The sequence below is a fragment of the Vanacampus margaritifer genome, chromosome 1 (assembly GCF_051991255.1).
Source record: "Vanacampus margaritifer isolate UIUO_Vmar chromosome 1, RoL_Vmar_1.0, whole genome shotgun sequence".
NCBI lineage: Eukaryota > Metazoa > Chordata > Actinopteri > Syngnathiformes > Syngnathidae > Vanacampus > Vanacampus margaritifer.
In genome coordinates this window covers 48,700,847-48,714,948 of record NC_135432.1, presented here as the reverse complement: position 1 = coordinate 48,714,948, position 14,102 = coordinate 48,700,847, and the positions used below count along the sequence as shown (strand labels likewise).

Sequence of the window (14,102 nt, the reverse complement as noted above, 5' to 3'; positions counted from 1 at the left end):
GTCACTACTTCTGTAAATACTGGCACGAGGACCCCCCTTAGCTGTTCAACAACGTACTTGACGTTAAACAACGCACGCAAGGACTGCTTAGTAGTCTACCAATATGCCCAATGTAAAATACACAAACTCAGCACGAAACTAAAGCTAGCATCAACATAGCATTTATCATCCACTGAAGCCATCACCACAACAGGTAAGGTAAGGTATTTTTATTGTTTAAATTCTGTACTGCACTGTAAATGTAAAAAAACATGAATAGAAATTAAAATAGGAATTTTATGTTTTTGGAGCTTAGGAACAGATTAATTGCATTAAAAAAAAATCCTATAGGAAAAAATGGGTTTTGGAGGTTGAACAATTCGGACTTTGAACATTTCACAGGAACAAATTATGTTCAAACTCTGAGGTACCCCTGTATTTAAAAATATTTATTTTGCAGTGCATAGCTATATAAGTACCACAAACCTTAATCATTTTCAACTGAACTTTTAATCGTTTAAGCTTTTAACTTTTTTTCTGCCAAACTACTTCAGAGTGAAAGAACGAATCACTCTACAACAAAATATAAAAATATGTAAAGGAAAAAAAAGGGAAAAACTGCATCCATATATCTTTTCATAACATCTCTCCATCCATTTACTACTACTTATCCTTAGCAGGGAAGCCCAGACTTCCCTCTCCTCAGTCACTTCATTTCACTCTTCCATGGGGGACCCAGTTAAGGTGTTCCCAGGAGGGGCCACTCAGAGTGTGGCCGGGGGACAAATGTGGGCCGGCATTTGCCCAAACTTAGTTAAAAAAATGACACAGTCATTGAGGCTCTTCAGATGCTTTATTTCCTCGAGCGGTAACAAAATGCACATTCGCTCAAGAGCCGCTATCGGCCACAACTCACATGCAGTCGGTCACTCAGCACACTGACACCTCACTTGAGCAAGCGTTCCAGTTTCAATGCCCATCTTGCTCTTTTAACTGAGTTGTTCCTTGATCTGCTTGTCTGTGGTCATCAAACATCACAGACATGCTCACAACAAAGGAAAAAAAGAGCAGCAACTATTTGCAAGGAGTGCTGCAAAACATGCTGGGAAGTGTGTGGCATCACAATCACTACATTACAGTATGGATGTTACACAGCAGTTAAGAACAAAAAGCAACCAGGGTTAAATGTATCTCATGCATATCACCCAGAGAGAGAGTGTGATTGTGTTCTGTGTGATAAAATGTAGAGGAAACTTTGAACAGCACCCAGAACTGCCTTTATCCAGTTTCCTAAAGCAGATAAGACCATATTTAAACACTAACTTCAGCTTGTAATCAATGACCTAACTTCACCACCAGAATACATAACAACTCAAGGCCATAGATCAGTGGACAGAAATTCAAGAAATTAAGAGAAATCATGACCCAGGGAAACTGTAACAGTGTCTTGCTTTTCAGTACGATACCAACTGAGCTGTCATTGAATGAGATAAGCCTGATTAGTCACGAAATTGGGACATTGGGCAAAATGCATCGTTGATCAAATGTGCTCACTTGGCTAGCAATTGGCAGTAGCTACGGTTGAATGTGTTTATTTGAACTTGGTTAGCTAACAGGAAACATTCACTTTATTTTATTAAAAAAACAACAACAACACAAATTGCTTGTTCAGATAAGTTGCAAATGGCACATTTTGATATAATAAATAGATTAATTAATGAATAAATAAATACATCAATTAATAAATAGCAGCAGATCAAACTGTTTTTTTGGTGCTGTTTTTATTATTATGTTTGAAAAAAAAAACGTTATTTAAGTTTGCAACAAACAAGAAAAGCGCAATCTGCACTTACCATTTACATAAAAAAATGACGAACATATAACGCTAGGGGGATAAATGAAAAATTATATACAATAAGGTATAGATTTTTTTAATTTATTTTTACTGTATTCAATCATTTCAATTTAAAATCAAAGATCAGGTACCTCAAACAAGTACCTTTCAAACATGAACATCAAACACAATAAAAAACGCTGTGGGATGAGTAAATAAAAAATACATGTCAAATAAAATTATACAAATATAATATATAGAAAAACTGTTGATTCAATACCACCAGTTACATTTGACTTGACTACATCTGTACTTGAAGTGTATGATGAAATCATGATTGCAACATATTTTCTGCCCAAATTTAGGTTTTACAGGCAATATCCTTCCGCCGGAAAATTTCAATACTTGGCGTTATAAAATATATAATGGACGGGTAGTGGCTCAGAAAACAAAACAAAAAAAAACATGATTCACCCCCAATAAATTGACGCCACGGGACAAATTTGGCAAGCTTTTCCTGCAAGACAAAATAACGGTTAAAATATCGCTGCGTAAATACGGACGTGACCCGTCTATCTTTGACCAATCAGAAAGTAGGTGTATACTCACAGGAGAGTATCATTGGGTTGAAGTTTGTTCGCCCTCATGTTGCTCATATAAATAATAACAACCGCAAAAGAGGTTAGCATGTGCCTGCGATCCACGTTGCCACGCCAGCCCCTCTGTGCTTAAACCGAGAAACGACAACGGCAGCATGTCGGTCGACAGTGTGTTCCGGACCCGCTCCCTCGGCGTGGCCGCCGAGGGTCTTCCTGATCAGTACGCAGACGGCAAAGCAGCCAAAGTCTGGCAGCTCTACATCGGCAACACGCAGAGCAGGACGCAGGAGTACAAAAGCTGGGTGGTGTCCCTGCTGAGAAAACACGGGGTCCGGAGAGTGCTGGATGTAGCCTGCGGAACAGGGTAAAATCACACCGAGGAGGCACCAATGACTTGCTGCCACTGACACTCCAATCAATTATACGACAACTACATTTCGACATTTATTCATAAGCAAACATGACATACCTCTTCAATACATTTGACTTATATTTCATGACTACAGTTTATTTTGTAGATCGGCTTTGGTTATATTTAAATTAGACATTTTTTAGAAAAAATGTAGCGTGAAAATACTGTGCAAGTACTCTAGCTTCAAACGTGTACCCTTCACATGATGATGAAATAGGCATGCTTTATCAATTGGCAATCAGTAAAATGCGATGGTTGGAAAAACTACTAGATTAAACGTGCGTGTTCAGATCAAACAGTCTGTTGATGAGGGAGTTGTGGAGGGTGCGTTTTAACCCATCGAACCGGTCAACTGAGGATCCAATCTGGTTGAGGATAGAGAATAATGTAAGTGCAGAGTTGCACCACCCGTTTGTTCAGTTCCCGTCTCTTTGTGGCAGTATGAGGCGTAAGGAACGTGGCAAATAATCACTTATATGACTGACACTTGTAAAGGAAATCACTTTAGTAGGTGATGAAGTGGCCTGAAACAGCTGCAGGTAGTTTTGACTGGTTCACAGCTGTGTTATTTACCTCTTGTGATAGTGTATCAGCTGAGACAAGGCCACAGGTTCACACTAACTGCTCTACATTAGGCTATTTTTTTCCACAAAATTTCTGGCGACCATGGCAGCCCCATTTGCACAAAATGTAGTCCAGAGAGGGATTTTGGCCATTTTTTTCCACTCCATATTTTCTCATCTTCTATCCCGTAAGGTATCCGTGATGGATCATGGGTGGGCTACTTAGTCCAGGAGGCTCAAATGTACTACGGTTTATGTGACCATTGTTGTCTCACGACACTATTTGGTCCATGGTGCCGGAAACAGAGCTGCCATTTTGTAAAATGATCATTTTATCTATGACATTTTATTTGCTGTGCTGAACAAAATCGACACTGTCACAAGCATTCCCACATATGTCATTGTGATTTTTATTTTCCCCACTTTTTTTTTGCCGTGAAACAACTCCCACATAAAACTACCGATTTACACCGTTCAAGTTTCAACCTGCTTCAGAAATTCACGTCGGTATATATCGTCTGATTCCACATTACTTACAGTATTAGCACAACTTAATGTTAAATATCAACTTTTCCCCATTAATTTTCATTGGGACTGACATTGGACTTTTTCTAAGTACCACTTTCCACGGCCATTTCCATACATACAACTGATCATCATTGCCAGGTGTTTGATCCTTATCAGTGGCGCAGTTGGTGAAGTGCATAGTCCAGTAACCAGGAGGTTGGTTCGAATCCCACCTCCAACTGTACATTGCAAATATATCCATGGCCGTTGTGCTAAGTGATATACATGTATACCATTACCAACTGACTATCATATCAGACAACACTTTTCAAAAATAATTACGCCATTAGCCATGAATTAGAACAAGTCAAGTCAGCTCAGTGCATAGAGCAATTACTTGACACCACAGAGAAGCTGGGTTCAAGCCCCGATTGGACCACATTTTAGTAGATTCGATGTTTCGATACAAACTGACTATCAGATCAGTAAATGGATTATAATTTCTCTGAAATGACTAAATCCCAACCTTTGACAGATTGCAGTTAAAAATATATATTTTTATTCATTTGTCATTTAACTGCAATTAAACATTTGTAATTTTCACATAATTAATCTTTTAATTTACTTCATAAGCACATTCATCTTAGCATTCAGCTAATGGCATTCAGCTTTTTAGCATTCCCACGCAATTTCTGCAGAAATTGCATATTGTCTAGTTATTACAAGTTTCTGTGTGATTTCTTGTTTCTAGAAGAAGAATGTCAGCACTGCACATCCTTTGCATAAGCAAAGTTAAACATTCTTAAACTTGTTGTCAGCAAAGTAGCTTGTTTATCCAATATTTGCATTGAAATCAGTATATCCCCAGTCAACAGACATGGTGTGCCTGTTGCATAGCCATGTGAGGATGATGTAAACATGATCAGAGTGGAATGGCGTTACAACTGACTTCACTATTTTTAGCAGCCCTAAAGAAGCCCAAAATGTTTTCTGTCACATATACTGTAACTCAATGACTCATCAACAGAAACAATAGGTTCTTTAAATATTTGAAATTGTCAGTAGGTGTGAATGTTCATCGCTGGTGGCCAACTCAAACTCAAGGCTGGGAGCGACTTGCAGCTCAATTTGCACTGTAGATAGTAGGCTCGGATCAATATTGTTTCCAGTCAACCAGTGTTAACATGAATTAGATTATATAATTTGTTTGTCTGATTTTCACAGAACATTCCCTTTGCCATACTTAGTAGCTGTTAATCATTGCATTGCACTACTTTTTCAGGTCGTTATCCACTTTGTTACCCAATCTGGTTTGTTTTGTTCAACGAAGACACCAAATGGAGCCTTTGAGGTCATGTGCACATTGTCTCAAGATATTTCAGATTACAACTAACAACCTCAATCTTGAATTGGAAAACAATTGAAAGTACAAATGTAAACCAACATATTGTTAAATTTATGTCTGACAGTACCGATCAAAATTAAGAATAAGCTTTTGAAAGACAGATTTTTTTTTTTTGCTTGACTTTTATTAGACTGAACTAGTTCAGAGTAATAAGTGAATAGACTAAAATATACACTCTTTATTGTCATTCTATGGTCAGATACTGTACAACAGAATTGGTGTGGCATTCCAGGTTTGTGTACTCTCAAGAATGGGGGGAAACAGTGAATATAAAAGCTATACCAAACAATACAAAATGATACAGTGCTGCAGGATTGTGCAAAAACCCGTTTACATGACGGTTTGTGCAGCAAAAGTTTTTCATGAGCCAAGTTTAGCGCTCACCCAACCTGTAAAATAAAAAACAAAAACACTCAATTTCTACCCACTTCACCCCCGCAATTACTTCTAGTCATATAAAAGTTAGGTAGACAGGTATGAACCTGTCAAAGCAGTTCTCGTAACATTGCTGCCTTGCCTGCCCGCACACAGCAGGATGAACCAAACATTTCAGTTGACTAAACTACCCCACAAGATTATCTTGAAATTAATCAACACATGCTGTATAGTACAACACAGTTGTTTACAGAATTCCCCCCCCGCAGCGTGGACTCCATAATGTTAGTGGAGGAGGGCTTCAATGTGGTGAGCGTGGATGCCAGTGACAAAATGCTCAAGTATGCGCTGAAGTCCAGATGGGAGAGAAGAAAAGAAACAGCGTTTGACCAATGGGGTGCGATATTTTTGCATACTTTAATATGTGTGTGTATTCATAGTTGTGTTCTAGTGTGACATCAACAAGCTGAAACAAATTCCACATTGAATGTCATTTCATATGGAGGACCAAAACTGCCAACATTAAAAATAAATAAATAAATGAATTAATAAATGACTAAAAATGAAAATAAAAACAGATATAACAAAAATGATTCAAAAATTAAATACAAAAAATACATATAAAATAAAAACAACAAAACAAATATAAATACTAAATATATATATATATATTTTCCATTTATATAAAAAATATATTAAATTTTTTATTTTTATTTTCACTTTTAGTCATATATTTATTCATTTATTTTTAAAGTTGGCAGTTTTGGTCCTCCATCGTTTCATTATTATTTTTAGTGCTTAACAAATTGATTAGACCATCGTACTATAATGTGTATTTAATGTATTTATATTTTGTTATAATGTGTGTATTTTGTGGGGTTGGCAGTGATTGAAGAAGCCAACTGGCTGACGCTCCCAGAAGACGTCCAGAAACCAGGAGGAGACTGCTTTGACGCGGTTATTTGCCTTGGCAACTCCTTCGCCCATTTACCAGATTTTAAAGGTACATGTGGTCGGTCCAATTCCTTTTGGCTTTCTTTTCAGTTACACTTTTTGTAGAATACAAAATTTCTCATCTTGATTTCTCCAGTGGTGTTGAGTGGTTGTAATTTAATGTTTAAATGGTGTCACATTACGCCAACATAACCAATGGACTAACACCATGATTGAATTTCATCTGATGTCACTTCTCAGTCATGACATTTTTGTTGTGTTACTCTTAGGGGACCAGAGTGACCAAAAGTTGGCTCTTCAGAACATCGCAAGCATGGTCAAACCCGGTGGAATCCTCATCATCGACCACCGCAATTATGACTACATCCTGGAGACTGGACGAGCACCACAAGGCAAAAATGTTTACTACAAGGTATGAAGGAGAAAAGAATTTAGTGTATTTGTTACCGAATGCAATGGAACCTCTAAGGCACGTTGCACTCTAAATGACGCAGCTGAACGTGACTGCTAGTGTTAATTTTATCAGCCATTTTAAAATTTAGTCTCAATTTTAGTCCAATTTCAGTCACGCTTGTTAGTTTTTAATACAGTTAGTCAACCTCATCCCGTTTTTATTTAGTCAATTTTTAGTTGACTATAAATCTCGCATTTTAGTCTTTATTTTATTCCAAGAAAACATAATTGTATTCGTCTAGTTTTAATCAACAAAAACTGTCAACGTTTTAGTCAGGGCAATCATTTTACCCCTGCATATTTTTTTTCCAGCATATTATGTTGAACATTTTGGATCTAAAACTATTTCACATAAAATGTTCTCTTATCACTGATGAAAAACAACTTCACACACAATTACAGTAGTTAGTAATCATGCTATGAGCTAGTAAATTAGCCAGCATTAGTTAGCGGTCGGATTAACATTATTGTTGGAACGTTATAGCTGTAGATCAATGTTAAGTTATAACTACAATTTACTTCTTTTTTTGTTGTTGTACTTTTCTCCGTGAATCTACCTCCTGTCCGGCTCATATGTTTGTGCATGTTGCACTCGCTTGCTGCAGATTTGAAAGGGTGTGTGTCACTGTGTGTCACATGACAGTGTCACTGACGTGACAGATTAGCAGAGACAAGATTTGTTTTAATCTCGTTTTTGTACATGAACTAAAATGTCCATGTATTATTAAGAAGTGAAGTACATTTTCGTCTCGTCTTCATTAGTTGACGAAAATGCATACCGATTTAGTCCTAGTTATTGTTTATTAATGAGGGTTTTAGTCTAGTCTAGTTTAGTCCGGTGAAAAATGTCTGTTGCCAAAATTATTTTTGTTTAGTTTTCTTTGACGAAATTAATACTAGTAACTGCTTTGCGAAACATTTGCGATTGTGACTCACACAATTTATAATGCGCACGAAGTGAGCATTATAAAAACTTCAAGCCCGTATGGTGTTTAAAGGTTCCACGCACACAGTAGTCCTGTGCTGTATTGTAATATTTTTTATTAAACCACTAAAACATGTCAAAAGAGCAAACATATGATGGTGTTTTAAAAGCTCCTCTGTGGCAGGCCCCAGGAGTGGATGAGATATTCTTGGAGTTTCTAAAGGCTTTGAATGTTTGGTCTGTATTGGTTGACATGCGAACTCTGCATTGCTCTGCTGTGGTGAAGAAGCAGCTGAACCGAAAGGAGAAGCTTTCGATTTATCGGTCGAGCTACGTTCCCACTTTCACCTCTGGTCACAGGCTATGGATTGTACACAAAAAAACATCACAGCCACGGAAATTAGTTAGGATTGATGGGATGTACAATTGCAAGTTTTCAGTCTAAGTAGATTTTTTTTAAATATAAATAATAATAAGATGATTAAATAAAATTAACTTAACTATAACTACATTAACTATTTAATGAATCATTTAATTTAATCAACGTATTTAAATTAATTATTATAATATATATATATATATATATATATCCATCCATCCATTTTCTTGGCCGCTTTTCCTCACAAGGGTCGCGGGGGTGCTGGAGCTTATCCCAGCTGGCTTCGGGCAGTAGGCGGGGTACACCCTGAACTGGTTGCCAGTCAATCGCAGGGCACACAGAGACGAACAACCACACTCACATTCACACCTAGGGACAATTTGGAGTGTTCAATTAACCTGCCATGCATGTTTTTTGGAATGTGGGAGGAAACCGGAGTACCCGGTGAAAACCCACGCAAGCACGGGGAGAACATGCAAACTCCACCCAGGAAGGCCGAAGCCCGGACTCGATCTCATGTCCTCTGCACTGGGAGGCGGACGTGCTAACCAGTCAGCCACCGTGCTGCCCATATATATATATATATATCATTTATTTAATTAAATATTTAAATTAAATTAATTAGTTATTAAAATAATAATAATTAAATTTATAAATGCAAGTACCGGTAATCAAGATTTCAGTCTAAGTAGATTTAAGTACATTTAAAAAAATGTTTTAATAATAATAATAACATAAAATTATTATTTTAGTTATAAAAGAATACCGTAATTAAATTAATAAATGTAATAGATTTTTTTCAAAATAGATTTATATTTAAGTCTAAGTAATCAAGATTTCAGTCTAAGTAAAAAACAAATCAGTTTGCTGAGGATTTTCTTGCCGTGTAGTCAAGCTCTATTTTTTATTTGTTATCATTGTACGGGGTTTTCTTAGGGCAGAACTTTGGAGCACGTCTGCCACAAAGTCGAGATGTCCTGTTCAAATCTCGACTCCTGTATGGATTTTGCATATTCCCCGTGCTTGCACTCTGGTTTCCACCCATACTCCAATGGTGCCTGCAGTCCGCTTAAATTGGTCCAGCTCTATTGCTGGGTAGCAGGTTTACAGGTTTTAGGTTTTGAACAATTTTACACCAAGGTCCTGTTTTTTTTTTGTCTGTTTAGGCAAACCACACAATAAAAATGATTGGGAGGACGGCAGGTGGAAAACAGTTATGCGTTTGTGTGTTTTCATTTTATGTGGACCATCCATGTTTAATTGTCTTTGTTTATATCACGCCTACTTTCCTCGTCTTTATTTCAAACACCCTTGAGATAGTACAGGACGGTTTGCATATAAATGCTAAATCAACAGTCACATGCTCAACTCTAATCCTCTTCACACATGGGTATAATGCCAGAGTCTGCTCCCGTGCACCAACCGCATGGCCATAACAAGAAAAGCAACTACTTTTTGTTTGTTTGATAACTCCTAAGTAGACAATGATTGAGTGAAAAAGCTTCAGCGTTCATCCATGTTAAGTTGGATTGAATGCACCGTGGAATTGCTTTGTTTTGTTTTGTCTTGCAGAGCGATCTAACTCAGGACATTTCCACTTCGGTGCTGTGGGTGAATAATAAGCCCCACATGATCACTCTGGACTACACCATCCAAGTTCCTCAGGCCAGCCCTCAAAGCCTGCCTGAGGTCAGGTAAGTCTTGAGGGATTGAAAATTGAACTGACATGAGCAGTAACATTTTGCTTTGCCTTTTCTAAGTACAATTACTCTCATTTAGATGTTACATTAGATGAAGTTGTCAAGGGTGTTTGCCTGGTTCAAATGGAGGCAGTGTTTGTACCATTCACAAGTATGCATATGCTGCCCCCAGGCATGGGACGATTACCGGTTTGACAGATTAAAAAGTCAAGGTTTCGATAGCCGCTAATACTACCTATCACGGGTAATGAGCTCTTTTTCTCTTTTTTGAGGGGACTTCCGAGCACGGCGCAATATGATTGGCTGCTTGCCGAGTTCAGTACATGAGCTGCTTTGTTGAAGTTAATTGCCTCCAATTAACTTTTTTTTCCTCCTCTGTGAGCATACGGACGAGGAGACAAAAAGAAACATTGATGTGTTTTGCTCTGATGTATGAATGTATGAATGTGCATTGTCTTAAAAAAGAAAAATGGTGCCTGCGGGTACTACTTAGCCACAAGAACGACATGAGTAACCCATGGGTCTGTTTTAAAAATAGCTCATCACTGATATGCCACTGATGGAACACTGTAACTTAGTTATTTGGTTATTTAGTTATTTATTTAGTTATTTATTTATTCATGTACATGGTTCTTCTGGACCAAATATACTATAGTTTGTTTAAAAATAAAATAGTTTGTGTTCCACAGGGGAAACAATGTTGTTTTTATCTACCCAAATATTTAAAAAAAGGTCCTTTCAGTGCTGCAATTGTAATACTGCAATGTTTGTTGTTGTTTTTTTCTCTTTTATCATGCCCAAAGAATCTAATCACCTTTTGCGTAGCCATGCCCCCCACTGCCTCAAGCAATTGCCTTATTTATCTTTTATACGCATTTAATTGTTATTTATAGTTTTGGTTTTCTTAAATCCTATTTCATTAAAATATTAAATAAAAATGCAGGAACTCTGTTCATATTGCGATAGTGACATCTAGTGGTCACTTATTACACAGCGGGGCTTAAAGGCTCTTGCATTAACAACACTTTCTTAGAAAAGGGTGTGCACCATTTGTTTACCTATATGTCAAAATGGTTCATGATAATGATATTAATTCCACAAATCTGAATTTGTGTAGCTATATTGTTGTTTCAATTTTAGATTTTGTTTTTACATTATAAAGTGAGAGACTAAACAAGAAAACACCTTTAGTAGTACAGTAATAAAAATGAAACAGTATCTGAACAATACATTGTACATTATACAATACATGTCTCTGCCGTGGCCAGTCAGAATTAACAGATTGTGTGTGCTGTTGGGAGCGGGTATAAAAGTTTTGGAGACGGTCACGTTTATAAAAGAGGTTTTTGCTCTTTCAGTAGCGCTGATGTTTTCCGCCATGGAAAGTTTAGTAGAGCATTCCAAGTGCAAAAAAAGTTTGAAAGGATAGAATTGTAAGTGTTGGTGGAGGAATCAAACATTATAACTGAGTTTCAGAAAATAAGTTGACCTTTTCTGATCATTTTGGGGAAACTAGCAATCTCACACTGAGTGTTTGCCAATTTTATGTAAACGGTATGTTCCCGGGTATTTTTAAATATGTGCTTAATGTGTGTTCCCAGTAAATTCCGTCTTTCCTACTACCCTCACCGCCTGGAAAACTTTAAAATGATCCTGCAAGAAGCCTTCAACGGCAAAGTGGAGCACAACGTCTACGGAGATTTCATGGCATACGTCCCCGGTCAAACTCAGGCGCCGTGCTACTTCATCCACGTTTGCAAGAAGACTGCATAGGCAGACATATGCGCAAATGTCAACGTTTTCATTTAAACCACATGGATTCACCCTCATTCTTGTATATTTCATCAGAAAATTTAAATATTGCAAATTTGATCTGATGATTATAGATTTCTGATTGAAACAATTAACACGTTTGCTCAGTAGCTACTAAAATCCAAAAAGTGGATAATTTCAATCAGAGGTGGCAAATCCAGGTCCAGAAAGTAAAAACCCTGCCACAGTTTGTCTTTAGCTCCTGATGCTAACTAGCTAGCTCCCTAGCAGGTAAACGAGCACCATGAGAGCTAGCTAGGAAGCTAGCTAGCATCAGAGGCTAAAGACAAACTGGCAGAGTTTTTACTTTCTGGACCTGGATTTGCCACCTCTGATTGAAATATTCTGGTAATGTTTCTGGGTTGATTTTTACAAGTACAGATATTTCTTTTTTGTTTACCACATGGGTCTTTCAACACAATTCATATAATGGCCTTTTTTTGGCAGGGGAAAAAAATCTAAAGAGAAAAAAAAATCTCATTTATTCTTTTTTCACGTTTTAGGTAATGCTTTTGAGAACCGACCTGACGTCTTTTCAACAAAATCTCCCTGCAGTGTTATGCAGGGTATCATTTAGATTACACAGAGTCCTCGCAGTTCCCATTTGTGAAGGCGTTTATAGGTTCAAGACTTTAACTTGAAGTCCAAATAATCAAACCGAGTGACTGTTTAACAGTTTCAACTGTTGCTAAATAACTTTTAGCTTCCGACGAGAGAAAGGTCTAATTTAATTTTGTTGAATATTTTTTGATTTGTGCGTCTTTAACTCTCTCTTTGTGATTTAATTTTATGCTAAACCAGAAAATAGTACCACTAGTGCGTGACTTGCATTAATGTGAGCTGTAGCGTCACAGTACGTTTGAACACTCAATCATCTTAAAATATGCTGTCAACCAAAGATTTGGCATTTACTTTCCTCAGTCTTTGAATTACAATTTGCACAGTAATTTAAATGTATTGACAATAAATTATTTTTTGCTTTTGTCGATCATAACCATGCAAAATCTAATGCATGGACCGAGTAGGCCTGCTGTAGATTAGAACAGCAGGGTAAATCAGTGCCTCGTGTGAAAATGTACTGTAGTGATTTGCTGTAGAACAATGGCCTGAAATGCATTGAATGAAGGCATTTCGACACAACAGTCTTATGTTGCTGGTTCTTCAAAGAGGTTCAATTGTAAGATGTTGCTTCAAATTAAACATTGTGCTGGTGTGTGTTTTGTTTTTTAATTTGCCTTTCAAGTTGTGGAAGAGTCATTTAACATAGAAGCTTGTACTTCCGAAATTGTCACTTTTCAGGAGACTCCCAATAGCAAGTTTTTTCAACCATTAGCATTACATCATCAAAGAGAGCAAGGCATTTCAACACTTCAGATTGGTAAATATTAAATAATTTGTAATAATGAAACCAACACATGTAGACTGACCAAAAGTATAGATTTTTGAAAAGCAATCTGTCAAATTGTGACTTACAAGGTTTGGACTCGGTTTCTGCCTACTTCACTAGTCCAACTGTTAAGTTATGTTTGTGAAAGTAATAATATTTGAAGTTTTTCTTCAGAAGCTGAATCTTATGCAGAGAAGAGGAAATTACTGACATTCTATACTTGAGTAAAAGTACAGTTGTGTAAAAAAAAAAAAAAAAACGTTGGTAAAAATACTCACTCAAAAAATTACTCTAGTAAAAGTAAAAAAGTACAGGCTCTGAAATGTACTTGACGAGTAGTAGTAAAAAGTATTTTTAATGGATGTTTCCTGCTACGTCAATTTGAAAGATATTAGCGAACGGAGCAAATATTACCCTCATATTTATGCGTTGTTCTAATCTAGCCAATTGCACGTCATGTGATCGCGTGCCGTAGAGCCAATCACAGGCTGGGATGTAGGGGACCGTGTGAAATGCTTCATATGATTGGCGGAGCCAGTATACATTGATAGCTGATTTTTCTTCCAGGTCAAGTATTCAAATTGTTTTCATGCATTTAAAAACAAAAGTAACGACCTTGTTTTGAAAATGTATCAAGTAAAAAGTACAGATACTCATGTTAAAATGGAACGGATAAAAGTACAACGTAGTCTAGAAATAAATACTCAGGAACGTGCAAAGTACTGAAAAACTACTCAAGTAAAGTATGTGTACTTTTTTACTTTCCACCTCTGATTTTATGCTAGATTTTGTGTTATGGTTATATAGGGGCATAGTTG

General features: G+C 37.0%; 1 protein-coding gene across 1 annotated transcript; it reads left to right on the top strand.

Moving 5' to 3' along the window:
• The first annotated feature begins 2,475 nt into the window (after positions 1-2,475).
• gnmt (glycine N-methyltransferase) lies at positions 2,476-13,110 on the top strand. The gene is made up of 6 exons (XM_077569376.1): positions 2,476-2,776; positions 5,944-6,071; positions 6,561-6,677; positions 6,898-7,040; positions 9,958-10,079; positions 11,687-13,110. The coding sequence occupies exons 1-6, from the start codon at positions 2,568-2,570 to the stop codon at positions 11,856-11,858; spliced, it is 891 nt and encodes a 296-aa protein (XP_077425502.1). The 5' UTR covers positions 2,476-2,567; the 3' UTR covers positions 11,859-13,110.
• The last annotated feature ends 992 nt before the right edge of the window (positions 13,111-14,102 follow it).